Source organism: Bison bison, unplaced genomic scaffold (genome assembly GCF_000754665.1).
Source record: "Bison bison bison isolate TAMUID 2011002044 unplaced genomic scaffold, Bison_UMD1.0 scf7180017864471, whole genome shotgun sequence".
NCBI lineage: Eukaryota > Metazoa > Chordata > Mammalia > Artiodactyla > Bovidae > Bison > Bison bison.
The window spans coordinates 27788626-27816470 of NW_011495032.1; the positions used below are offsets into that span (position 1 = coordinate 27788626).

General features: G+C 40.0%; 1 protein-coding gene across 2 annotated transcripts in view; it reads left to right on the top strand.

The window, feature by feature from the left end:
- The window catches only part of PARD3B (par-3 family cell polarity regulator beta), a 1088076-nt gene that overhangs the window by 724059 nt on the left and 336172 nt on the right, over nt 1-27845 (top strand). For both annotated transcript variants that reach the window (XM_010861024.1, XM_010861023.1), the window contains 2 exons: nt 25030-25236; nt 25962-26199. In XM_010861024.1, the coding sequence (XP_010859326.1) occupies nt 25030-25236; nt 25962-26199 (445 nt within the window). The remainder of the gene's footprint in view (nt 1-25029; nt 25237-25961; nt 26200-27845) is intronic.

A 27845-nucleotide genomic window follows, 5' to 3' on the forward strand; every position in this document is an offset into this window, starting at 1 on the left:
TAGCAGCATTACTGTCTGAGCCACCTGGGAATCCCTAGCTAGTGGTAAAGGACTCGCCTGCCAATGCAGAAGACATGAGACTTGGGTTTGATCCCTGGGTTGGGAAGATGCCCTGGAGGGTGGGTGGGTGGGTTAGTGGCTCGGTCCTATCCGACTCTTTGCGACCCCATGAACTGTAGCCAGTCAGGCTCCTCTATCCATGGGATTCTCCAGGCAAGAATACTGGAGTGGATTGCCATTCCCTTCTCCAGAGGATCTTCCTAACCTAGGGATCGAACCCAGGTGTCCTGCATTGCAGGCAGATTCTTTGCCATCTGAGCTACAGGGAAAATCTCCCTGGAGGAGGGCATGGCAATTGCATGGAGAATCCCATGGACAGTGGAGCCTGGAGGGCTATAGTCCCATAGGGTCACAAAGAGTCAGACAGGACTGAAGCTACTTAGCACACATGCACACTGTCTACATTAACTGCTGACAAAAGGAAGTTATATTTGAAAGGAACAGAGGGACAGAGGAAATTTGGATGGGAGAACATTTCAGTAGCGTCCTTTTCAGGTGAGCCAGCAGGACATGTGCTGCTGGGAGACTTTGGCAAAAACAACAAAGGCCTTCAGCTTCTTCGAATTTATACAGTATTTATGGTATTTTCTTTTTTCTCTGCTTATTCATCTTTAGTAGAAGAAAGGACAAAAAGACCGGGTGAAAAGCTGCACCAAGAAAAGGTCTTTTGCAAGAATTTAAAAGAAGACAAAGGAGTCAGAGCTCAGTGTTCCTTGTGGAGTAACTGAGGGAAGAAGGGAGTCGCCAGCAGGGAACCCAGGTGGGGCCTTAGGTAGTGGGAGAGCGGGCAGCACCCACAGGCACACAGACTACCCCTCTGGGAAACACGGGGGAGCGTTTCTTTTGGGAAAGTAAGAGGGATTCCCAACCGTGGCAGGCAGCAGTTATCAGCAGCAACCACACAGCAACTTGTGCCTCTGGACTCTGTATGAAACCTCAGAAGGAGAAGCCCAAAGACTTTGGCTGGTAGAAAATGTGCCGTCCTGCTTGGGGGACCTGCCTGCAGTCGTCACTTCTGGTTTTGGAGCCCCAGCTCCACAGCTAGTTCAATCTGTGACCCTGAGTCACTCTGAATCACAGCTGCTTTATCTGTAAAACATAAATAATAATATCAGCCTCATAGGTGAAGAAGGATTTAGATGATTCTTACAGAACACCTGGCACAGTTTCTGGCACACAGGACAACCTCCCTGTGTGTTAATAGTTATAGGTGAATGATCCATGTAATTGCAACAACAGGGAGGCAGTTAAATAAGAATCCATGCTGTAAGTAATCAAGGAGGGGAAATCTTTAAGACTACACAGTAAGGAAAGCTCAGTCAACTAGTCCAACAACAAATAATGGTTCATTGTCCGCTCTGCAGGGCAGTGATAAAAAGCTGACCTTGACTCTGTACCTGCTTTCAAAGAGTTTAGTAAGGAAGACAGATATATGACTGCCAATGTACAGAAGATGTGTAATTTATCAGAGCTGTGGTATTGTATCATGCTGTGTAGGACACTGACTCTGGAAGCAGATTTCTTGAGTTCAAATCTCACCTCTGTCGCTCATAGCTGTGTGACCTGGGATAAGGTACTCAACCTCTGTGTGCCCAAGGTTCTCTTTCCCTGGATTGGGAAGATCCCCTGGAGAAGGAAATGGCAACCCACTCCTGTATTTTTGCCTGGAAAATCCCATGGATGGAGGAGCCTGCTGGGCTACAGTCCATGGGGTCGCAAAGAGTCACACACGACTGAGCGACTTCTCTTTCTTTCTTTCTTTCCCTTTATATAAGTGATGGTAATAATAACACTTGCATTCAAGACTTATGGTGAGGATTAATCTTGTGAATAATGTACAATGCTTAAAGGAATGCTTGACAGTCAATACATACTAGTTTTTATGACATTGTAACAGAAATGAGGAACCCGACTGCTTCCCTGTCTCTTCTTTCTTTTTTATTTTTTTTGGCATAGAGGTGATTAGAAAAGGCTCCTGCTAGAAGTTGTGTCTAAGAAATCAGGTAGAGGCAGAGCTGTCCAGGGAGGAAAGAAGAGAATCCTAGAGAGGGAGACGGAATGTACAAAGACCCAAAGGAGAGAGCTAGCATCTTTGAAGTACAGCAATTAGTTCAAAATGGTAAGATTTGGAAATATGGGGGGAAGAGCAAAGGAAGGGAAAGAGAAGTGAGGTGAGAAACCAGATCATGAAGGGCTTTGTAAACCATCCTAAGGAGTTTGGACTTTCTCCCAAAAGCAGTGGGGAGCCTGGAAGAGTAATTTGATCAAATGATCAAAACTCCTGGAAACAGATGCCCCGAAGGTGAATGTGAATACGTAAAGACAGCACTGAGCTGAGGGTTACATCTCGGACAAGGCCCACATTTGGCAAAAGGGGAAAGAAAGGGCATCAGTAAAGGAGACTGAGGAGAAACGGCATCTTATGAGAATAACCAGGTAGCCCTGGGCCTGGACACAGCGGGAGGATAGGATTTCAAGTAGAAAGAGTTAAGCAAAGGATCGAGTGCAGCAGAGAGATCAAACAAAATAAGGCCTAAGAGAGGTTTATTGGTTCTGGCAATTAGGAGGTAATTGGTGACCTTGGAGCACTGAGGAAGTCCTGGAGCTGGATGCCATATGGCAGAGGAAGCAGAGGCTGGGAGAAAGTAGGCTCTTTGGATGAGGTCTCTGGATGCACCCAGCCTGGCATTAAAAGAAGGGAAATGAGAGGACTTAGAAGACCTGCAGGAGCTTCTGAATAGGAGAGACCCAAGAGATAATCTAAGTGAAGAGAAAGAATCTCTAAAGAGATGGAGAGAGCCAGGATGACTGATCGGTCCAGAAAGGAGAGGGAAGGGGTCTCCTTTAATTGGGCATGAAGTTCAGAAGACAGGATGGAAGCAGAAACAAAGACTGTTTCTGAATCTGAGAAAGGAGAGACTCCGAATTTGTTTTTTGTTTTTTAAGTTTTGGGAACGAAGGGAAATATATAGGAATAAGGGGACTTGTTATAATGGCAGGGTTTGAGTCAGCTGCTGTGTGACAAGCTTTAGCTACTTAAAGAGAAATGAGTAAAACAATTGCTGGGCACTCATGAGGCTCAGTGAGACTCTTTCTCAATAAATTTAAAAAATTTGATTTTTCTATGAGCTTCCTGCAGTTGTGAGAATGAAAAATTTTGGCCATATTCTTCCTTAAGAAACTCGAATTGAACTCCAATTCAGAACTTCCAGAAGCTACTGAAATTTATAAAGTGACAGTCACTTTCTAACTCCCTTAATTCTACTAACCTTTTTCCAAAATTCATCATCACCTTTGAGAAGAACGGCCAAAATAAATAGTAGCAGCATTGCCAGTCATCCTCTCCTTCCACTTTCAGGATTAACTACATTTTAGTTTTTCCTTTTTAATGTTTTATTCAGACTTTCCAAAACATTGGAAACCCGTAGTTTCTCTAACTTTCTCAAGTTGTAACTCTACCTTACTTCCTACTTCTGCCATCCTCACCACCTCCAGTGTTGGAGGCCTCATCCCATGCATGTATTTCCTCTCTTACTGGTTTTCCTCATTGTGGTCTAGTATATTTTCAGTTTTTTGCTAAGTATGTACATTTGCCATAATTTCACATTGGCATTATTTAAATATCCAACTCATTGGAAAAGACCCTGATGCTGAAGAAGATTGAAGGCAAAAGGAGAAGGGGGCAGCAGAGGATGAGATAGTTGGATGACATCATCGATTCAGTGGACATAAGTTTGAACAAACTCCAGGAGATGGTGAAAGACAGGGGAGCCTGGCATGCTGTGGTCCATGGGGTCGCAAAGAGTCAAACACGACTTAGCAACTGAACAACAGCAACAAATATCCAGTTATCCGAAGGGCAAGCTAAGTGATTGTCTTACCACATGGAACAGAATTTCTCTTTAAATCACTGCTTTTATTTGTTTTGAAGTTTAGACCTTAGAATTTATTGTTGTTGTTCAGTCACTAAGTCATGTCCAACCTTTTTGTGACTCCTTGAACTGTAGCCTACCAGGCTCCTCTCTCCATGGGATTCTCCAGGCAAGAAAACTAGAGTGGGTTGCAATTTCCTTTTCCAGGGGATCTTCCCAACCCAGGGTTTGAACCCGCATCTCCTGCATTGGCAGGTGGATTCTTTACCACTGAGCCACCAGGGAAGCCCCTTTATCCCAGCATACGCACAGCAATTTAAAAGTAGCTGACCGCTGCTAAACACAAATTTACCATTGGCGACTTCTAGAGTGGCATGTTGTTTTCTATTCAGAAAGACAATTTATAAAACAGTACTTTCAAATCTGATTTTTAAAACAACCAACAAATGTGGAGCCTTCCCCCAAAACTCTGAAAACTTTTGAATCATTTCACAACGTGCAGGACCCCTCTGAGGATGAAGGGTGCTTTCAGGGGCTCAGCCAGTACCCTTTCAGTAAAAGGACATCGCTTCCCTAAAGTGAACCCCTGCTTAGAGAACATTTCTCATTTCCTGATAGTCAAACCAGACCAGAGAAGCCCATTCTGGGAAGTAAGTTCTCCACAGTGTTTCTGACCATAAAGCTGGGTCTCTGCAATCCAAAATTATTCCCAGCAGGGAGTCTAAATACAGCCTGAAGCTATGGAAAAGAAGAGTCCCTTTTTTTACCTGTTATGTCTATAAACTGTGATCACTTATTTTCATTCCAGAGCCTTACTTCGTGCTGAACCATGAAAAGCAAAAATACATTTAAAATATTAAACCGTAAGCTATTAGAGAAGGGTAAAAGCGTCCCTTTGTGTCAGGATTTCTTCTGTCTGAAGGGATGAATAGCAGTCGCCTCTTTCTGACATAAATAGCTTTCATATAATACCTTCCGGTGCAGAGGGCGGGGGGTGGGGATGGCTTTAGGACAAAATACGGACACCACTCCTCTTCCCCATGCATGAACTTTTGAACAGGAAAATAACATTAACAGATTATTAAGCTACTTGTCACCAAAGGAAAGTAGACGGCATTTTTGTGCCTTAGATAATTTGTAGCATAAAAGAAAAGTCATCAAAAGGATAGTCTTTCCTTCCCCTGCTTTTAAATTCACTATTTTTTTTTCTCTTTCCAACTTAATCTACATTGTCCTAAGCTTTCTGACTTGTTATTTTGTTCCTTATTGCACATGGCTTAATTTTTCATTCTAAAAATCTAGATTAGGTTTCAGAGTCCATAGTGAGAGAAAGGAACTATTGAAAAACACTTTTTTTTTTCCCCCTTCTTTTTTCTTTCCTTTTTTTCCTAAGGGAAGGCTTTGGTTCTCAGGGGATATCAAATTTCAGTGTCAGTTTTGTAAATAAGTATCAGGAAATCTGTTGTCTTCCCATGCCAGGCTGTTTGTCTTATTTGTGTGTTTGGAGTAAACTCATCTACAAGTGTTTCTCTGATAAAGTTAACACTTAGTTAATTACCCAGAGCCTTGACATGTCCTCTAATTGCCATTTGGCTAGCAAACGTTTGATACTTGTCTTGGATAGAATTTGTTGAGGCCTAGAGAGGCAAGCTCTTGATGGATGGGGAACAAACCAAATAAATACAGTATTTTATGTTCTTTTAATTCAGGGCCAAGTGGATTTGGATGAAGTGTTTATTTAGTTTGCTGGCTGTTTCAAGATGCTGTGGTGTATTGATTCCTTTTATTACTAGCAGCCGTTTAACCTGACCTCTTCCAGATCCAGTATTTTAAAAGCCATAAATTTTAACTTTACTTATGAGCACAGGCTCAAATGCTGTGAAAGCCTTTTTATTAGTTGAGCTCCACCATTCTCGATGCTCTCGTGTCGCCCGTGGCAGCAATATTTAGGGCTTCTTAAATGAGACTGGCTGCTCAACTGCCAGGGAGGGGTGCACACAGCTATCAATGAAGTCATAAACATTTCAAGTGTACAGGATTCCATGATGCGAGAGCAGACAGGTGCAGGAAAGAAGGGGCAGGCCTAAGGAGAAAAGGACTGGGGTTGATCATGTTAAATAAACATTTACTTTAGCATCTCAGATACTAAGCACAGCTGGGAAACAAGGAACAGAATACCAGGTAACCAAAGAGCAGGGTGGAGCCAGAGACTGACTGGCAACGCCACTCACACAACTGCCCTGATCTGCATGTTCCAGGGTCTTAGGCACAACCTTAATTTCTGGAATTACAACAAACCAAGACTGACTTTCTTACCTATACTGTGAAAATATATGCTTTCCGTCACAGACTGATTTGAACAAGATCTAGGAGAGACTCTAGAATGTCAGTTCTCAACTCTTTGAAGATACCACGACCTATCCTCCAAGGACAGGGAACTGTTTTATGTCATTCCGCAAATCAAAACCATTTCATCTTGAAATAGCCCAGTCATAAACCTCCTGGCCAGGTGTATACCCTTTAAAGAGTCTAATTTTCCATAAAAAGAAGAAAAGGATAAATTATATATGAGTTTATTCCTGAAATGCATCACTAGGTAAGAATGCCTTATATTTGGAGTTGAGGAAGAAACTTAATTCTATGTTGTGGCTTCCTGGTTTTAACTTATGCACACCACTAGCTTTGGTCTGCTTTGTAGAAAATTTCCCATCAGTTTACTCATTATCAGAGATGCTTGTTTAAACAAATTTTCTTTTCTCAACCCTTAGACCTCTTTTTATTTGATCATGCAGCAAAACTCTAATACAGCATTAGTGAGGTTATCTAAGCAAAAAATTATCATTTTACCATAGGGAAAAAAAACTTGAGCTACAAAGAGAAAAACTCATATTGAAATAATTTAAATAAAAACACCTCTGACAAAAGAGAAATGAGATTCCCTCCATCTTCACTTTATATTTGTTTGCAGAGGAATTTGAACCATAATGATATGTGCTTGGAACATCTTTCTCTGCAGAAGAATTTAATCCAAAATGATATGTGTTTGGGCTTGGTTTGTTATTTTACTTTACCAATCTCTGCCTTTTTTTCCTTAATGAGGGTCTTCTTAAGAATCATTATACAACCTCTGGCCAGAGACTTCTGTCCAAGCATTTTAAGAGGGCAGCTATTTTCAATAATCTGAGTGAAACTTAAAAGATAAGCCTTAATATTTGTCTCTTCTCTGGATATTTCACCAACTTAAGTAAGAAAAATGGAATAGATTTAAATGTCTCCTTAAAATTAAGCTGCTTCCCCAAATCATATTTCTTAAATCTCTAAAATAGGAGAAATGTTCTTAGTAATTAAAAAAAAAAAATCAGGGTTAAAAGAACATCAGAATTTTACTATCTTTCAGTTTAAGAAATTGCCTAAACTCAGTTGAATAAAGGCCCATTGTATCCAGAAAATTGTTTGGTCTTCATATTAAAGCCAAAAGCCTTTAGAGTGTGGGATCTTTACATGACTGTGGCCAAAGACTTCTGCCCTAGCATTATAAGGAGCTAGGCTTTCTTATTAATTCTGTTCCCTAAATGTGATTGAATTCAGTGCACTAAACAGTAACAAAACTTTTACTGTGTTCTTTTTTAAAAACCTTTTTTAATCAAGGTAGATCTAAACATATTCTTTATCCAAACTGTCATGTGACCAATACCTTTTTTTGATAACTATGCATCAAATTTTTTTTAAATTATAGTAAAATGTACATAACATGAATTTACCATCACTCTCTTTAAGTGTTCAGTTCAATAGTATTAAGTACATTTACATCCCTATGCATCCCACTTCTAGATATTCTAATGAATTTCCCTGCAGAATTTCCTCTGCAGCCAGACAGCCAGGGTGTATTTAATGATCTGGGTGGACTGTTTTCCCCTACACCCACAAGAGGGAAAGCCCTTGTTACCTTGGGGAAGTTACTCAGATTTCTAGAAAAACTTTCCATTGGGTTGGCTGTCATGGTGTGAATTAAAAGGTTATGTCAGAGGTTAAACTATGCAATTAAATCAAGAAAGCAGATTATTTTAGTCTCTGACATTAACTTTTGAAAAGAGACAGGATTGGCTGTACTTAGTCGCATATAAACTGCACAAAGCAAGCAACAGGAAAAAAAAATTATGTCAGAAGGTACATCCCTTGAAAGAAAATAGTTCCCTCTCACACCTCTAATTTTTCATCTTAATTCTGTTACTTCATGAGGCTCCTTATCCTTTGCCAGATCTGCACACAGTGGCTGATGTGTTGTGATGGGTTATTTTTGTTTTTCTGCCTTAAAAAACATTCCCACACTCCCTTGATAATTATCTGCAAATTAACCTTTTCTCTAACTGGAATATTTAGTGGGATAGAGTACAGAAAATAGGAGTATGTAAGTGAGACTCTTTGGACAGGAGATAAATTCTTTGAGGCCACAAGGCTGTCATTTATTAAATGATGGCTACAGTCCACTAAATGGGCCCCTTTTGACCTGAAAGAGTTAATGCTGTATTGAAAGTGTCTGGGTTGTCCCCACCTTTTCTCCCTTGGAAGGCTCTGACCCACTAATGGTGGTAATAATAATAATAGAAAACAATCCCACTTTGCCTCCATTACTCTAAAGCTGTTAATGGTATCCTAATGTTTTCTCTTCTATAAGTCTAACTGAAAACCAACGTTCTGCTCAGCTAAAATTTCTAATGTGGTATTTTTTTCACTGAAGTTTTTACATCCTGTGCAGGGTGCTGAGTAAGGAATAAGGCAAAGGCTTATAATTGGTCTTTTAAATCACCATAAACACTTATTTCATGCCCCCCCATGGCTATATCTAGTGCCCATAACTCAGTCATAAGATGATGGGAAAAACTATTTAATGATGCACCACACGCTCCTTCCTAAATTCTTCTCCAGAACTAGGCAGGGAATATAAAAATATGACAGTGTGCTCAAAAATTGATTTAAAAATAAGGACAAAAGTAGCTGTTTTTGGTTGTTGTTGTTATATTATATTATATATTAGCTGTGAACCAAGTAGTGCTTTCTTTTTAGACATAAGCACTTTTTAGAAAAGGCATACTTTTTTGTTTTTATTATAATTAATTATTAAAAGTAGAAAAGGATTCTGTCATGTTTGTGGTGTTGGAAAAGAATCTTGAGAGTCCCTTGAACAGCAAGGAGATCAAACCAGGCTGTTTTAAAGGAAATCAACCCTGAATATTCAAGGACTGATGCTGAGACTGAAGCACTGATACCTGGGCCACGTGATGAAAGAGCCAATTCATTGGAAAAAACCCTGATGCTGGGAAAGATTGAGGACAGGAGAAGGGGACAACAAGGATGGTTGGATGGCATCACTGACTCAATGGACATGAATTTGCGCAAGGTCCAGGAGATGGTGAAGGACAGGGAAGCCTGGCGTGCCACAGTCCATGGGGTCACAAAGAGTCGGACACGACTGAGCTATGAAGAACAACAATGTTTGGAACAGAACTGGGGCTTCTGGTCTGGAAGACTGACTTTGGTGAAAAGCGAAGAATGATCATACCTCCTTGCTGGGGCATTGTTCAGATGACAAACATTTGGCACAGAGCCTATCACATAATAAGTTCTAGATAAAGATTAGCTACTGTTATTGTTGTTGAACCAAAACAAAAAATCCATCCCAGTTTTAGGTCCTTAGGCCATACACACTAAGAGAAAATGAGTCCCACCTAATATGTGGTACAGTTCGAAATCCCCTCCTTGTTTATCATCTGTAGCAAAGAACGAGTGTGTTCAAGGAACTGTGTTTGGGCACAGGGCCTCAGACTTCAGAGACTTCATGTCTCTGATCCAGTGGGATCAGTCATGCGCCTGGTCACCTGGTTGCTTCACTCACTTTGTGCTATCTCTGTCCTTCATCTCTGTGCTCCCCCAGCCCCTAATGACTTCTCTACAGGAGACTGATCGGTGGGCTTGCCACCCCTCCATGGGCCTCTGTTGTCATGTCTCACCCATGTTGTGTGTGTATATATGTATATAGATAGATAGATAGATAGATAGATAGATACAGTATGTTGCAGCTTTGCTACTTTCTTGAACATAGGTAATTACATCTGATCACAATAAAAATCCATGAAATTAGCACCACTGTTAACTTAGGTTAACTTCACCTGCCTGTGCTTCAGTTTCCTCAACTCTACAATGGAGCTAACCATAGTATGTACCTCATATACTTGAGTTAAGGAATATCTTTGTAAAAGTACTCAGAACATGCCTAGTATAGTGAAAGTGGGTGTTTATACTGTCACCATCATTATCACCCTCAATATAATCTTTTTCATTTTTCCACTTTTACTGATGAAGAAACTGAAGCCCAGAAAGGTTAAACAGCTTGCTGAGACCCAAGGTCTTCCAAGTCCATACCCAAGATGCCTCTTACGTCAAAGTCTTTATTGCTTACCACCCAAGGCCATTTGCTTCTAGTCCATCATTTTCTTACTCAGTTTACAAAAAGTGAAAGTGAAAGTCTCTCAGTTGTTTCTGACTCTTTGCGACCCCATGAACTATACAGTCTATGGAATTCTCTATGCCAGAATACTGGAGTGGGTGGCCTTTCCCTTCTCCAAGGGATCTTCCCAAACCAGGGATCTAATGCAAGTCTGCCGCATTGCAAGTGGATTCTTCATTAGCTGAGCCAAAAGGGAAGCCCAAGAATACTGGAGTGGGTAGCCTATCCCTTCTCCAGGGGGTCTTCCCAACCTGGGAATCAAACCAGGGTCTCCTGCATTGCAGACGGATTCTTTACCAACTGAGCTATGAGGGAAGCCCCACTCAGTTTACAGAGAAGTTCCTAATTCACAGTTTAGAAATTCTATGAAAGAGAAGCTTAAGATAAACACACCCATACAGCACATGCCCCCCTCCAGAAAGAAACACCTTCTCCCTGTGGGGCAGCTCTGCCTCTTCCCAAATATGAAGTCTCTGTTGAGTGGCCCCAGGAATACAATAGAAGGACAGGCGCTTAAAAGTGATATCACATTTACTCTTATATTGTCAAAATCCAGTTGTAGATACCTTGTTTGAACCCTTGGTCAACCATAGTAAGAATTGATTGTATTCAACTTTTGGAAGCCTTTCTGTTTTTTTTCTAAAGTGTATAACAATTAGTAATAGGCCTATAATTATTAGTAATCATCTAGAGAATGGTCCTCTCTTTATGGAGGAGTCAGGGGCCAAGCTGAACAGGTGAATCTAATGCAACTCTTCTCATTGTTGGGGAATTTGTCCCTCATAAAACTCACCCTAGAATATGTCCACCAACAGACATGCTTCTCACTGCTGTTACCAACTCTGTGCTTATGTTCCCTTCACCAGTGGTATAGCCAAGAAAGAGTCTTCCCTGCTTCCCAAGTATCTGTCAGACCTGAGTTAGAATAACTAGCACGTGTTTATATGAAGGAAAAATTGGAGAATAGAGTGTTAAATCAAGACTATAGGTTACAATTAAAAGAAACAAATTTCATTCTGGCTCTTGCAAGGAAGCTAATTTGTTGACACAAGTAACTTAAAAGTTCAGAGGAGCATCTACATAAAGATATGGGTGGATCTATATGCATTGGAGACGGAAATGGCAACCCACTCCAGTGTTCTTGCCTGGAGAATCCCAGGGACAGAGAAGCCTAGTGGGCTACCGTCTGTGGGGTCGCACAGAGTCGGACACAACTGAAGCAACTTAGCAGCAGCAGCAGCAGGGCCTATATGAACAATACTCTCTCTCACACACACAGTTTTAGTGCATCTCTTTGAAGAAAAACAAGATGGTTAACAGCAGCCCCAGGTTTATCCTCCCAGTAATCCCAGTAGCAAACAAGATGACTTTTTCCTAATCATTCTTCAAGGATTAGTTCTAAGTATTCCAACAATATACTCCTGAGCCAACCAGAGGGATGAAATGGCTAGGCATGCCTGGGTTAGAGGCACACTTCTGGGTGAGAGTAGGGGAGGTGTAGTAAACCAAAGAAAATCAGGATACTCCTTCTAGGTGAAATAGTGGATACAGGGTAGGAAGAAAAAAGAATGGATATCAATAGTAGGGGGAGGTAGAAAGGACAGATCAGAATAACTGGAGAAAGTGGTGCTCTTTCTCCATGAGCTTCTCTGAGTCAGTAAAACAACATTTCCAGGTACTCCTGACATTTCACTACAACCCAGCAAGAATTTCAGTACAAAATAGATTGATCATAGATTTCCCCAAGAGAGAGTTATTAATGGAAATACCACCTTCTTGTAACCTTGATTCCTGCTGGCAAGGGCTCCTCAAGCTGAGTTACAGGGAAACTCCAGCGTGTTGTCAGATTTCACAACAATATTAAATGGGACTTCCTTTTCATATTTGCTACCTCATTTATTTTGTGTGTCCCCATGTTATTAGTTTTACTGCCCATTAATCATTATATATTACAAAACATAGTAAAGTGTGCTGAAGAAGAGAGAGCACTGGGTCTGACTGTGACAGTCACAGCTTAGCCATACGAGGAGGAGGCTTAGGGCGACAGGCAATGCTCCTTCCTACCCATCCCCAGAGGCTCAACCATGAGCACCCCTCGCCTCCCAGTAGACTGGTATATGTTTCTTTAGCCTTTCCCACTTGATCAAAGAAAGATCTGAGGACAGTAGTCTGTTCACTGTGAGGACAGATGACTAACACACTAAAAATGTTTCTGAAGAAATTGTTTCACAAAAGCCTGAAGTTATAATTGTAAAAAGGAAGAAAGTAAATAGAAAGGTATTTTATGAGCAGTGAGTTCTATTATTGTATAATACTTCAATCTTTCCTCTAATTTGTCCTGTAAGCTTCTTCCAAATTATCTTTTCTCAAAATAACAGTATTATCAAGCCATTCCTCTGGTGAAAAACTTTAAAAAGCTTCCGATTGCCCCCTGCTCTGAGTCTAGCCTTCTTAGCCCAATTTTGAGGCCCTTCTTATCTCACTTCCTCCTTTGTCCCCACACTTACTTCCTGTCAGGTCCCAGTTTCCCCTTGCTGATCATTCATCCTGTGTTCCACAGCGGGCATGTCAGGACTTCTCCTCGTGCTTTTCTCTTGCAGTAGAGTGTCCACATCCTACTTTCCCCATGTATTCGATCCATCTTTGAGGACATTCATTCATGAGGACGGGCTTCCCTGGTGGCTCAGACAGTAAAGCGTCTGTCTGCAATGACGGAGACCCGGGTTCGATCCCTGGGTTGGAAAGGTCCGCTGGAGAAGGAAATGGCAGCCCACTCCAGTATTCTGGCCTGGAAAATCCCATGGATGGCGGAACCTGGTAGGCCACCCTCTGTGGGGTCGCAAAGAGTCGGACACGACTGAAGTGAATGAGGACACTTCATTTATGAGCTTATCCTAAGACTTGAGATCACAGTGTGCTTTCTCTTCTCTCGACTTCCCCAAGTCTAAACTACTCCAGCCCTGAGCCCTGCTGTACGTCAGCTCTGTCATTTATAGAGATGCTTATTGACTACTGATCCCCAAAACCTATAACCTCGTCTGTTTTGCCATTGTGTTGATGGTGTCATGGGTCAGTCTGAGGGAGAGGAATCACTTGGCTGGTGAAAAAGACTTACTGGCTCTTTATTTGCTGTCCCTGACATGGTTCTTTTCATCAAGTTATTTTAACACCTGGCTTCTTTTTGGAAAATGCCTCTTAAGAAATAAGCTTATTGGGGCTATTGAAAGTGGAAAACAATTAAACAATACAAAATAGAAAAGGTAGAAGTTTTGAATAAAGAGTGAAAATTCAAAGCTAATGATGACTTGGGCCCACAATGTATGGATATAGAAACAGAAATTTTCCTGGCATCATGTTGGTTGTAGATAATCCTCCTAATGACTGTAAACATTGCTCATGAAAGAAGGCATATGGTGCAAACTAATGTTTACTAAATATTTACTGCATGCCAGGTTCAAGATCTGTATCAGATAACCTAACTACCATGTGCTTGCATGCATGCCAAGTGGCTTCAGTCGTTTCTGAATCTTTGTGACCTTATGTACCAAAGCCCACCAGTCTCCTCATCCATGGGATTCTCCATGCAAGAATACTAGAGTAGGTTGCCATGCACTCCTCCAGGGGATCTTCCTGACCCAAAGACAAAGTGATGTCTCTGCTTTTTAATTCACTGTCTAGGTTTTTCATAGCTTTTTCCCCAAGGAACAGGCGTCTTTAATTTCATGGCTGCTGTCACAGTCTACAGTGATTTTGGAGCCCAAGAATATAAAATCATGAAAGATAAAAATCTTAAAACCTGAGAATTACACTGTCTCTGATAAGATACTCATAGCAGGAACAGCAAGCAGAGACCATTACCTCATAACTGTTAGAATGGCTGTGTGCACTAGTCTGGAAAGCAGTATAGCGGTTTCTCAAAACATTAAAAATAGAACTATCATGTGACCCAGCACTTCCACTTATGGATGTATATCCTAAGAAATGAAATCACTGTTTTGAAGAAGTATTTATATTCCCACATTTATTGCAGCTTCATTCAGAATAGCCAAGATATGGAACAACCCAAGTGTCCATCAATGGATGAATGGAAAAAGAAAATGTGATATAGAAGGAAAATTATGACCAACCTAGATAGCATATTCAAAAGTAGAGACATTACTTTGCCAACAAAGGTCCGTTTAGTCAAGGCTATGGTTTTTCCAGTGGTCGCGTATGGATGTGAGAGTTGGACTGTGAAGAAAGCTGAGCGCCAAAGCATTGATGCTTTTGAACTGTGGTGTTGGAGAGGACTCTTCAGAGTGCCTTGGACTGCAAGGAGATCCAACTAGTCCATTCTGAAGGAGATCAGCCCTGGGATTTCTTTGGAAGGAATGATGCTAAAGCTGAAACTCCAGTACTTTGGCCACCTCATGTGAAGAATTGACTCATTGGAAAAGACTCTGATGCTGGGAGGGATTGTGGGCAGGAGGAGAAGGGGATAACAGAGGATGAGATGGCTGGATGGCATCACCTACTCGATGGATGTGAGTTTGAGTGAACTCCGGGAGTTGGTGATGAACAGGGAGGCCTGGCGTGCTGCGATTCATGGGGTCGCAAACAGTCGGACACAACTGAGCGACTGAACTGAATACATACACACACACTCACACATACATACATACATTTATATGCACACACACATATATACATATACATGCATGCACACACATAAATACCTACATATACAGTGGAATGTTACTTCACCATAAAAAAAGACAGAAACCCTGCCATTTGTGACAACATGGCCTTGAGAGCATTACGCTAACTGAAATAAATCAGAAAGACAAATACTGCATGATCTCACTTATATGTGACTCTGAAAAACCCATACTTATAGACACAAAGAGTAGAATGGTGGTTGCCAAGAGCTGAACGATGGGGAAAATGAGAAAGGATGTTGGTCAAAGGCTACAAACTTAGTTATAAATGTTGGGGATCAATGTACAGCATGGTAACTGTAGTTAACAACACTGTATTATATACTTGAAGGTTGCTAAAAGAGTAGATCCTAAGTGTTCTCATCATACATACACACAAGAGGTAATAATGTGAGGAGATGAAGGCAATAATGAACCTTGTTGTGGCAATCATTTTACAATATATACATGTATCACATCAAGTCAAAATGTAAGTATGTATGTATCAAAATCAAATATGTATGTATCAAATATTGGGTTGACCAAAAAGTTTTGTTCGGATTTTTCCCTAAGATGTTAAAGATGAACCTGGGGCTTCCCAGTGGTGCTAGTGGTAAAGAATCCGCCTGCCAGTGCAGGAGACTGAAGAGATGAGGATTCGATCCCTGAGTAGGGAAGATCCCCTGGAGAAGGGCATGGCAACCCACTCCAGTATTCTTATCTGGAGAATCCCATAAACAGATGAGCCTGGAGGGTTACAGTCCACAGGGTTTTAAAGAGACACAGCTAAAGCAACTTAGCATGTACTTGATACATTGCATCATTAAACTTATATCATTATATATCAGTTATATCTCTGTTAAAAAAATAAAATGTTTACCCAGGGTAAAAAAAAAATCAGAGATTCACAGGAACAATTCATTTCTCTTGACTTCCGCCCTCTCCTAGACACATACTGGGGCACACTCTCATTGAAAGCAATGGTGAGTATATTTTATGCAACCCTTCCTCCTTCCTCTCCTTCTTTGTAGCTCTCTCTGGACATGAAAAAAACATTTGAATTTGAATAAGATCAATGGTGTAAGATGTGGCTTCATTTTGTACAGGAAAGAACTTTATAAATTATAAAGCAACAGGGAAATGTTAGTTACTATTTCACTTGCCTTCTATTCCTCTTAGGACTTAGCACAGTTCTGAGTGACAAAAACTAGTCAGTAAATACTCATTGATGGCTGACTTGATTTTTAACTTGAAGTTTTACCAGTAGATTGAACCTAGGTTGAAGTGCACCTCTTAAGAGGTTGTTATTCATATTACTGGGAGTTTCCCTTGTGGCTCAGCTGGTAAAGAACCCGCTTGCAATGCGAGAGACCTGGGTTCCATCCTTGGATTGGGAAGATCCCCTGGAGAAGGTAACGGCTACCCACTCCAGTATTCTGGCTCGGAGAATTCTAAAACCTGTATAGTCCATGGGGTCACAAAGAGTTGGACACAACTGAGCAACTTTCACTCACTCACTCATTTGTATTACTGAATATTCTCATTACATATAATTGTATAATTGTTATTCAAAGGTATAAAACCTTACTTTCTATCAGTTCTGAAAATAGTAAGTAATTGAAAATTTCAGGTTTTTTTTTTTCTTTTTAGTGCAGTCCATTAGCTATAAAAAGGGGAGAAATGAATAAAGCAAAAGTATAAAAATAATTTCGGGCCCTCAAAAAATACAGGTACCCAGTTTATACAACATCATGTAAAAATATCTTCATGTGGGTACCATCCAAGAAATCAATCAGTTTGACCTTTTTGGTATGCTAATAGTTTTTTAAGAAACTTATTAGAATTCTTCTTAGTGTACTTTATTTTGAGAGTATGGCATTATACAACCCACGTAAGGCATAAACCACTCAACAATCAAAAGCAGAAGAAAGAGGTGCTATTGAAGTAAGCCATACAAAGAATAAGTGGTAAAAAGAATGAGGTGGGGGAAAAAAAATCACTGAAACCATTTGTGTTTGGAATGAAAAGCCTGTTAGCAAGACATACAAGGAGGACTTGGAAGGAGAATAAATGTATTCTTGGCAGTGGGGAAAAATAAGACTATTCAAAGTGTGCGTAAGGACAGGGAAATAGCAGAAAAGGTTAATATCACAAAGAGAGAAGTTAAGTTGAAAGGAATGACTAGTAGAAAAAGACAAAGCATAGAGATGAGAGAGTAATTATAAGGAGGGTAGAAATAATTAGATCCTTGAAAATAGGACCAAAAAACCTAGGGTTATATTAGTGAAAACAAGAGGCTGTGAGTGAACGTTGAGGGAGTAAAGCAATCATGGGGTAAACTCCCTGTAGCGTCACAGCACTGGGGTGGAGCGTGGTCCCCATGCTCTCACGCCTCTTCACTTGTACCTTCCTTTATCCCTACAACAAATGTTTATTCAGTACTTCTCTGCACTGAGGATACCAAGATCAGCAAGACAGAAAACGGTAGGTGGCGTTCATCCATCCTACTGATCCCATTCCACAGGTGGGAAAGCTGGCCTCTTTAATCAGTTCATTTGACTCTTAAGTGAGGTGTTTTTTTTTTTCCCCCACTTAAATAATAAAAGTTATGTTTTTTTTCCTTCTTTAAGTATTCACATTTCCTTCCAGACAACAATGCTGTTTGTATAATTTTTAAACTTGTTATTATCCTGAATGCCAGTTTGGGGGTACTGTTGTTGTTTTTAATCTGGTAGAGTTATCCTGACAAGGCAAAGAGAGAGAAAACAAAAGATGACAACAAACCAGTCTGTGGGCCGTGGATTTGACTGAGTTCTCCAGGTGCCTTAACAGAATCTCCTCAGATATGGTTTTAAATATATGTATTTTTTTAAGAGTTTGCCTACTAAATTGAACCACAGCATCCATTTTCTTATCCACAAAGTTAAAAAATAAAAAGACAGGAGATTGTCATCAGAATATTTTAAGTACAGTAAATTTACCATTTATTACATTTGTTGGATGTAATTTGAGTCCAGGAAAAAAAAAAGCAAAATATGGCATCAGGTTTTGACTTTCCATTTATAAATAAAAGAGAGATTTTTTAGTGAAGAAAAGTAAAGTGTACAGCAACACTTAGTGTAGATGTGGAGTCACTTGGAGGGCCATGCCCACATTTATAATCAAATCATTTGTTGTATTTGTCCACCTAATCTTCCCATAATTTTCTCTAGAGCTTTTCACTTTAAAATAGACAATGTTTAGAGTCAGAGTAGGAGAGATTATACAAATATATAACTCTTAATGAGAAGTTCATTATTGAATATTTTGACATGAATTTCAGGAAATGATTAGACCCCGAGATTTATGAGACTTAAAAGGAAAAATAAAAAATAAACTCTTCTCCTAGAGAACTTGGAAATTGCCAGTAAAAGAACTGAGACCCAAATGTCAGCAGATAACATATAAACCAGATTACATTATGCCCTGCAGTAATGAATAGGAAACAGGGCACTGCGATAAGCTTGGAATGATGATCAATATTTGGAATATTGAGATAGGCAAGAAGGTAATTAGGCCCATTATGGACACAGCACAGATAACATAATTTGGGAAATTATACATTTATATATTATGGGAATTTTTTTTCTGGGCTAATGGATTTGCAATGATATCTATTAAAGCATATAAGGCATTTAGCCTCCAGGGGAAACTACTAAAAAAACACACACACAAAATTTTCAGTAAGTTTAATCTAAAATAAAAAGACAAAGTGAGATATGTTGGAGAATAAAGTGGTGGTGTGACTTCTACTTGGAATTTGTAATAATTTTTCATTCAAAGAGTTTTAAGGCTATTAATTTCACATCACAACTCTCCATGAAGCAAGTAAAGCATTTTTATTGTATTTGCCCAAGTTCATTGTTCATAAGACAGCAAAGCCAAATTGTTAATGAAAGCAAGCTATCTTGACGAATCATGGCCTTCTCAAGTTTCATGCTGAGTCCCCTTGATAACATTGCAATCATTTTGATCCCCAGTTTACTACTAGGCACAATTCCTTTGTTTTAGGGGGAGGGGCTCAAATGTAATTAATTTTCACTAAATGCCTTAAGGACTATCGATGTTACTGAAATGTGCAGATTAATACATTATTTATTGTTAACTATCATAAGTATCTGTTAATTATGAAGCTCTATCATGGAAGAAAACTTGCCATGTATCTGAAAGTGAATACCTTCCCCTAAATAATTCTTTATGTTTTAATAAGAATGTATTGGAAGCAATTTCATCAATAATGGAAGATCCAATTACTGGTCTTCTAGATTAAGGCATTCTTTTATTGCAAGATTTTAATGCTGGAATGGGAAGTTCAAACATTGTCAATGAAATCTCAGACTAATTAAATGATTATAGCCTAAGGAGAAGGGTATCTAAGACTCCACTATTAATCTTCCCAAGAATAGCCTCTATATGTGATGAACAGATGGAGATACACACACACACACACACACCTTATTTCAAAAGAAAAAACTGTAAGGAGTTGTTTGAAGGAAAATTAGTTTAACTTTTGAATAAAAAAGGAAGGATGATACTGTATTTCTTTATGGAGCCCTTTTTCAGCTTCTTGCAGGGGGAATAGTTGTATTTTAAAATGCAGTGGTGGATTGCACCAAATGAACTGTCCTAGAGCTTCACTTACTCAATGTTTAGAGTTGATGTAAAAACACCAATGACAGTAATCATCACCAATGCTTTATGAGTACCTGTCATATGCCAAGCACTCTTCCATCCTCATTTTATCCAAATTTTACAGATTAGGAAGCAGACACAGGAAGGTTAATAACTCAAAAAATAAGTGGCAGAGTGGGGGGTATTGGAATGTCTCACTGCCTCTCCACTTCATCATTCACCATTAATCCCTACTCTCTATAGAGTGTTTTATTCTCTATTATCTGTTGCAGCACATGGTCTTAGTTGCTCTGCAGCATGTGGGATCTTAGTTCCCTAACCAGGAATCAAACCTGAGTCTCCTGCATTACAAGATGGATTCTTAACCATTGGACCACCAGGGAATTTCCATATTCTCTATTATCCTAATCATCTGCCTTGCAGGGAACCAGCAGCAGTTCTCAGCCATAGGGAAGAGGCAGAAACCTATCCAAACAGTCCTCCAGAAAGGACTTTTTGTTTTACAGTGAGTTGAAGTGAGTGGACTTCCCAGGTGGCTCAGTGGTAAAGAATCCACCTGCCAATGCAGGAGATGTGGGTTCAGTCCTTGGGTCCCACTCCAGTATTCTTGCCAAGGAACTCCCATGGACCAAAGATCTTGGCAGGCTACAGTCCATGGGGTCTCAAATGAATTGGACACAGCTTAGCAACTAAACAAGAACAACAACATGTTGAAATGGGACTTTCTACTTAGAAGACTGAGGCAGTGGTTTCAGTATTTTAACTCTATTTTGAAGAGGTACCTCTCCACTTGGACACTAGCTCTCTACTGCCCTTCTCTTCATTTGTTTCACGACAATGGGAGACGTGGTGGCAGAATTCCTTTAAATCTTTAGACTTGGTGTATGTGTTCAGTGTCTTCATAACACTGCATTTTTTCTGGATGGTGAGGAGGAACAGGGGATATGTCTGAGGATTGATGGAGCCAGAAAACATGGCCCTGAAATTTCCCTCTATTCTATATGAGGAAGGCTTGCAGGTTCAAGTCAAGCCCGTCCAAGTCAACTTGGAACAAATAAATCTTCAAAAAAGCTATAGCATCTTTTAAAAAAATCTTTCTGTGATATTTCTTTTGGAGACATCTAAGGAAAAATTTAGCACATGGAACTTTAAGAATACTTTTATTATCCTACCTTAAATATAACATTTCTCATGCAAGATCCCTCTTTTGGTACCTTTGATAAACATTGTATCATGTTTCTAGAAATTTGTGAATGTCAAGTTCATGTTTCTGATGGGAAGATAAGTTTATCAGTATCTTAGAGAACATGGTGACTGAACATAGAAGTCATAAGTTTAAAAAAATAAAGCCTTGCTACTAAAGTTTGGGAAAAGATCTATTTCTTGGCATCTGCAGCTAATCTAAATGGGCCTGGAAATCATTGAAAAATTATATTCAGTTTACATTCAGATACTCAAAATGGGACAAGTAAATGCTCAAATTTGGACATAGTCCATCTCATGACTGATACCATGTGGTATTCAGAGATCACTGTCTCAAACAATTGCTTAAAATCAGCCACAGTATCACATCAGCTACAGGTGAAAATGTGAGGAGTCCTCACTTTGGAGATGACTTCAGTGGGATGGAACTACTGAGGTACTGATTTTGATTAATTACTCCCTTCGTATCATTCCTTCAAGGAGACCTCTACTTTAAGTGGGAGCCTAAGAAACAGTATGATTTGTAGAAATGGTTAGGCTAAAAATACACAGAAAATCTTCCCCTTTTGAAAGCTACAGGATTCCCAATGCAATGGCAACCTAAGCTGGAACTGCGGAGAATGGGGGTGGGGAAGAAGGAATGAATGTGACAATTTATTGTGCTCACATATAATCTTTATGTGCTAAAACCTTTATTCCAAGTGTTTGGTTGGCATTTAGTGCTGATGCCATCAGTTGACTTATAATAATCCCTCGTAACCAGTAACCTCAACCTTCCCTCAGACATCTTGGACATATAAAGGAAATGAGAACCCTAGCCAAGATCCTTTCACTCAGAGATTCAGTTCAGTCAGTTCAGTGCACCTATAAGTCCTTGTAAGGATTTTCCTGATTTCAAATCCTCATCTCTAACATCAGTCTTTTTTTCCCCACCACTGTATCCTGTTTATTCCCTAGAAATAAATAAGAAAGTTGTTTTCAAGCCTGAAAATCGCTGAGTCCACATTTACAACCAAGACTCAAATGCTTTTCTGCTTTTGTTTTTTTTGTTTTTTTTTAACCACATCCAGTAGAGTTAGGCTATAATTTTGGCCAGCATCAGTTGACACTTCTAATTTGTGACTTCTATTTATGTAAAGTGAATTAATTGCCAGTTCTATTAATCCTGCAAAACCCATGAATCCCTAATGTTCAGTTTGCTTCAAATGAGTAACAGTGTATTTGTTCCTTCTCAAAGATGACTTCTTGCTGAGCTCCTTTTAGATAACATGCCTTATATCTTGGATGATTTATTCACTTTCATGTTCCCTAGAATTTATTGCTAAAGGTTGATGTGAATACTTACAGTTTGGGCTCTAATATAATCTCCTGAATGGCAATTAATAAATAAAAGATGATTACTATTGTTGATAGAGGAACTAGGCTTCCTCAGATAGTTTTCATCTTCATGTTTTTCCCAAACTTCATGTCAGATCCCTAGGGAGAGATGGTGTAAAATATTTTCTGTAAACTCCAAAGCTTTTACTGTTGCTTTAATACTCCCACACCTCTCTGTTGCTTTTTGTTTTCTTGTCAGAAACAATCTTATTCAGTTTCTGTTTCTTGCACTAACTTTCCTTCTTAGGACTATAAGAAATACACCTCTTTGTAGATTTGGTAGCAGTGTATTCTTACTATTTACTATTTGCAAAGTAGCACCTGAAATTTGTCCCTGAAATTTCTTATTTTTTTTCCTCCTTAATCCCATCTATGTTGCGTATCTTAATGATACACTGTTACCTATAAAATGGAATGTTTATTGTCATCATGTATATTGTTAAAGTGCAAAATTGCCTCCTGTAAGGTAATGGCAACCCACTCCGGTACTCTTGCCTGGAAAATCCCATGGATGGAGGAGCCTGGTAGGCTGCAGTCCATGGGGTCGCTAAGAGTCGGACACGACTGAGCGACTTCATTTTCACTTTTCACTTTCATGCATTGGAGAAGGAACTGGCAACCCACTCCAATGTTCTTGCCTGGAGATTCCCAGGGACGGGGGAGCCTGGTGGGCTGCTGTCTATGGGGTCGCACAGAGTCAGACACGACTGAAGCGACTTAGCAGCAGCAGCAGCAGCAAGGTAATGGGAAGCTGGAAAAACAACATCCAGTTTTTGCATTTTTGTCTGTTTAACTAGACCCAGGGCTAATCGAGACTAATGATCTTAGTTAGAGATAAGGAAACGAGAGACCATTTGAAGTCGCTTCACCATAGTCAAGTAGAGGGTGGAGGCCAAGTACAACTTTGCACAATATAGAGCAGAAAAGGCGCAGTGGGGCTTCCTGAAAACAGTTCCCAGCTCTGATGCTTATTAAGTGTGTATCTTTAGACCAGGTATTTCTCTGCCCTCTGCCTGCGTTTCCTCATCTGTAAAATGGGAACAATATTGGCAGTAGCACTACTTCCCTGGTGGCTCAGAGGTTAAAGCGTCTGCCTGCAATGTGGGAGACCTGGGTTTGATCCCTGGGTTGGGAAGATCCCCTGGAGAAGGAAATGGCAACCCACTCCAGTACTCTTGCCTGGAGAATCCCATGGATGGAGGAGCCTGGTGGGCTATGGTCCACAGGGTCGCAAAGAGTCGGACACGACTGAGCGACTTGACTTTCACTTTCACTTTCAGTACAGGTAAACCACTTACAACTGGGCTAAGCGCTCTCTGCATTGTTCGCTATTAGCATTATTGTCATTATTTTGACTGTTTTTAACATATTTACAATACATGGGATGGTGTATTTTGTTTTTTAACTCTATGCATGTCTATACAGGCATGACGCCTTTGCTGTACTTCTTTTCTATTCCTTGTACTACCTAGTATTTTCTTAAGCAACTAGTAATAATATTTATGGCAGCAGCATTAGTAGACGCGAAAATAGTGATCATAGTCAGAAATGATAGAGCTGTTTACTGAGCCTTACTATGTACTAGGCATTGAAGTACCTACTTTATGTTCACAATCCATAAGATGTACTCAATCTGTATCTACTAAAAACTGTAAGGTAGTCTATTTCCAGAAATGCAAGTGTAGCCCCTTCATGACAGTAATCTTTGTAACTGGAGACGATCGTGAGCTTTGGCCCTGGTGGAAAAGAGCCCTGCTAGAATTCCCTCCATCTTTAAAATAATCCTTGTGCTTCTGGTATTTATATAGCATAATCCTGTTACACACAACTGCGAGCCTGACTGTGGGTGGGAATGGAGATCAAGGCATGAGTGAAAAGTGCCAGGTAACAGAGCAAGACAAACCGTACAAATGAAAAATACTATATATCAAAACACAAGTTATTAAACTCCACCTAGGCTTTTTTGGAGTATTATATCATGCAAAGAAAATTACCCCATTTCCTAGATAATCAAATAGAAATACATATGGAACAGTAAGCATTGACACAGAAAAGTTGTTTTCTTTCCTTGCTTTGCTTTTTCTGTCAACTAAATAAATTGCATTTACTATACAGGAACAGTGCTAGAGTATGATAAAGTGTTTAAGGACAGAAATTAAAATCACTTCAATGCTGTTTGATTTTTGTGCATATTACATTCCTTAATAACTGTAAGAACAATTTTGGAAATAATAAAAGCTACAATGTATGGGAGTGCTTAGAATGAGAACCGTGAAACACTTAGGTGCTCGATGTGTGTGTGGCTATGTGAGTGTGTGTATACACACTCTCATACGTATAATCTCTAGAGAGTGCTACAGCTTTTCAAATTCATGTATATGTGTATGTGTGTGTACATAAATATATATATACATATTTATTCTGTATATAACATGTATTATCATTTTAAATCTTCCCACATCTTTATAGAAAAGCAACTAAGGCACTAAGAAGTCAAATATTTGCTCAAAGTCACAAAAAGTGGCAAAGATGAGGTTTAACACCAAGTCCCACCCCCTTAACATCCCCACCCCTGCCTTTTGAGATAGAACAACAAGCCTTCCTACTCCATCAGGCTGCCTCTAGGGGAAAGGTGACCTTTTGCCCTTTTTTCTTTTTTTTCCAGATTCTCCAAGCAAAGATTTTGGTCCAACTCTGGGTTTGAAAAAGTCCAGCTCCTTGGAGAGCCTACAGACCGCAGTTGCCGAGGTCAGGAAGAATGAACTTCCCTTCCACAGGCCTCGGCCACACATGGTCCGCGGCCGGGGCTGCAACGAGAGCTTCCGAGCAGCCATTGACAAATCTTACGATGGACCTGAAGAGTTAGAAGCCGGTACGGCGACACACTTGCTGAAATGGTTTCTTCCTCTCATTATTATCAGCGAATCATAGGCACGAATGGGTGCTCAACCACAGGGAAAAATGATTTAAGGATCACAATTATATTTTTGATATTAAAAGTAATTCATTTTCCTGATATGTTTTGCCCTTTGGCTTAATGAACATGGAATTGGATAACGCAATATGCAATTTATTTTACAGGCCAACCACTGAAGAATTGTTCTCCTTCAATTTCCTACAAGGACCAACTGTCATTTGCCCTTAGGGTAGCAGCACTAAGTATGCATTTCTTGACATTCTTATTCAAGTCATTAGAAGCAGCCTCAACCCAAGGACTGACTGCATTAATTGCATTGAAACAGCCGGGTTATAGCTGCACTCAGAAACTTCTGGAAATAAACTCACCCTGTTTGTTTCCCAGCATGTCGGCATTCTGAGCTGATCAAGGTTAACAAGCTGCTTTCAGAGAGATCAGCGTTTCAGCCCATATCAAACATTTCATACTCATGGCTAAGCAACCAGGGCCCTCCACTCCCAACAGCAAAAGCCTTGCGTAACCAGATTTAGGCAGTTGTCTCTTCAAAGGGTACATGTACCACGTGGCAGGGTAGAACTCCTGAGTGCTTTGATTTGTTCTTCTCTATTTTAACTTTTCTTGAAATACTGACAGAGGAGCCCCTGACTGCATTGATTTTTTTTTTTTTTCCTCTTGTGCAGATGGTCTGTCTGATAGGAGCTCTCACTCTGGTCAAGGAGCTCTGAATTGTGAATCTGCCCCTCAGGGGAACTCTGAGCTAGAAAATGCAGAAACTAAAGGCAGGAAAGTCAAAAAAACGAAAGAAAAGGAGAAGAAGAAGGAAAAGGGCAAATTAAAAGTCAAGGAGAAAAAGCAGAAAGAGGGAAATGAAGACCCAGAAAGGAAAATAAAGAAGAAGGGATTTGGTGCCATGCTAAGGTAGGGACCTGCTTTTGAAGGCAAAGTTGGGTTACTTTGCTTTGGTTTGGTTTTTTCTCTCCTGATGAAAATACTTATTTGTGTTCACTCAAAAAAAAAAAAAAATGCAAGCTTTCCTTCCTTAACAGCTAGATGCCTAAAAATATTTTTTTAATTGAACTATACTTGATTTACATTGGTGTGTTAATTTCTGCTGTACAACAAAGTGATTCGGTTATAGAAGAAGAATATATATATATGTGTATATATATACATATATATACACACACACATACACACAGACACATACACACATTCTTTTCCACGATGGTTTATCACAGGGAATTGAATATTATTCCCTCTGCTGTATAGTAGGACATTGTTGTTTATCCATTCTCTATATAATGGTTGTATTCACTAACCCCAAACTCTCAGTCCATCTCTTTCCCACCCTCCCTCATCCTTGGCAATAGCAAGGATGTATATGAGTAACAGACTCTATGTACAGGAGTCTGTTTCTGTCCCATAGATGAATTCATTTGTGTCATATTTTAGATTCCACATATACATGACATCATATATCTGTCTCTCTCTTTCTGACATACCCTGCTTAGTATGATAATCTCTAGTTCTAGCCATGTTGCTGCAAATGGCCTTATTTCATTCTTTTTTATGGCTGAGTAATGTTCCATTGTGTATACATAACACATCTTCTTTATCCATGCATTTGTCAATAGACATTTTGGTTGTTTTCATTCTTGGCTATTGTGAATAATGCTGCTATGAACATAGAGGTGCATATATCTTTTTGAATTATAGTTTTGAATAGATATATGCCCAGGAATGGGATTGCTGGATCATATGTAGATGCTTAAAAATCTTAACTGGTGATTTTGCGTGCTCCTTTTCTGCAAAGACAGAAGGAGCCTTCTTGGTTGGCTTCTGACACTGGTGATGGCAGGAAGCTGCCATAAACATGTTTTGCTGGAGGCATGGGTAGTGCCCAGAGCCTTTGGTACCAGTGCATTATTTGAGTAAAGAAAATGCTTCTTCGTCAACATAGGGAAAGCAAGAGGCAAAGGAGTCTTTTACCTGTGACCTCTAGAATACAGCCTTTGAATCAGAGACGACAGGGTAGATGAACCATACCCTACTCCCACTATGATTCCAGGTGTGTCCGTGGCCAGGTCTGTGGGCACATCAGCCATCACCTACAGAGGCACTGTGGTGTAGTGGAGAGGGCATTGCATCTGGAGTCAGAGGGCCTTCGTCTGAACCTATCACCTTCCTACACAAACTGCTGGGCATCACACATGTTAAGTACCATCATACATGTTAAGGCTCCTTGAGCCTTGCTTTCCTCAGTTTCAAAATAAGACTGGTCCACTGTTGTCTAACTCAGTGAGACTGTAAGACAGATGTCATAGGCAGCCAGTCTATTGACTAGGCATGGCTCAGCCGGGTGCAATCAGAAACCAACTTTAATTCTTCTCCAACAGCTACCTTCATATATGCCATGTATATGCTGTCAAGATGTCCACAATTTGATAAAGAGGCACCTCTTTCCATTACTGCCTTTACCTCTATAATATCCCATCTAAGAAAATCTCAATCTCTACCTTTCTGTTCCATGGGCTGAAGATGATCATGGGAGGTGATGGTTGATG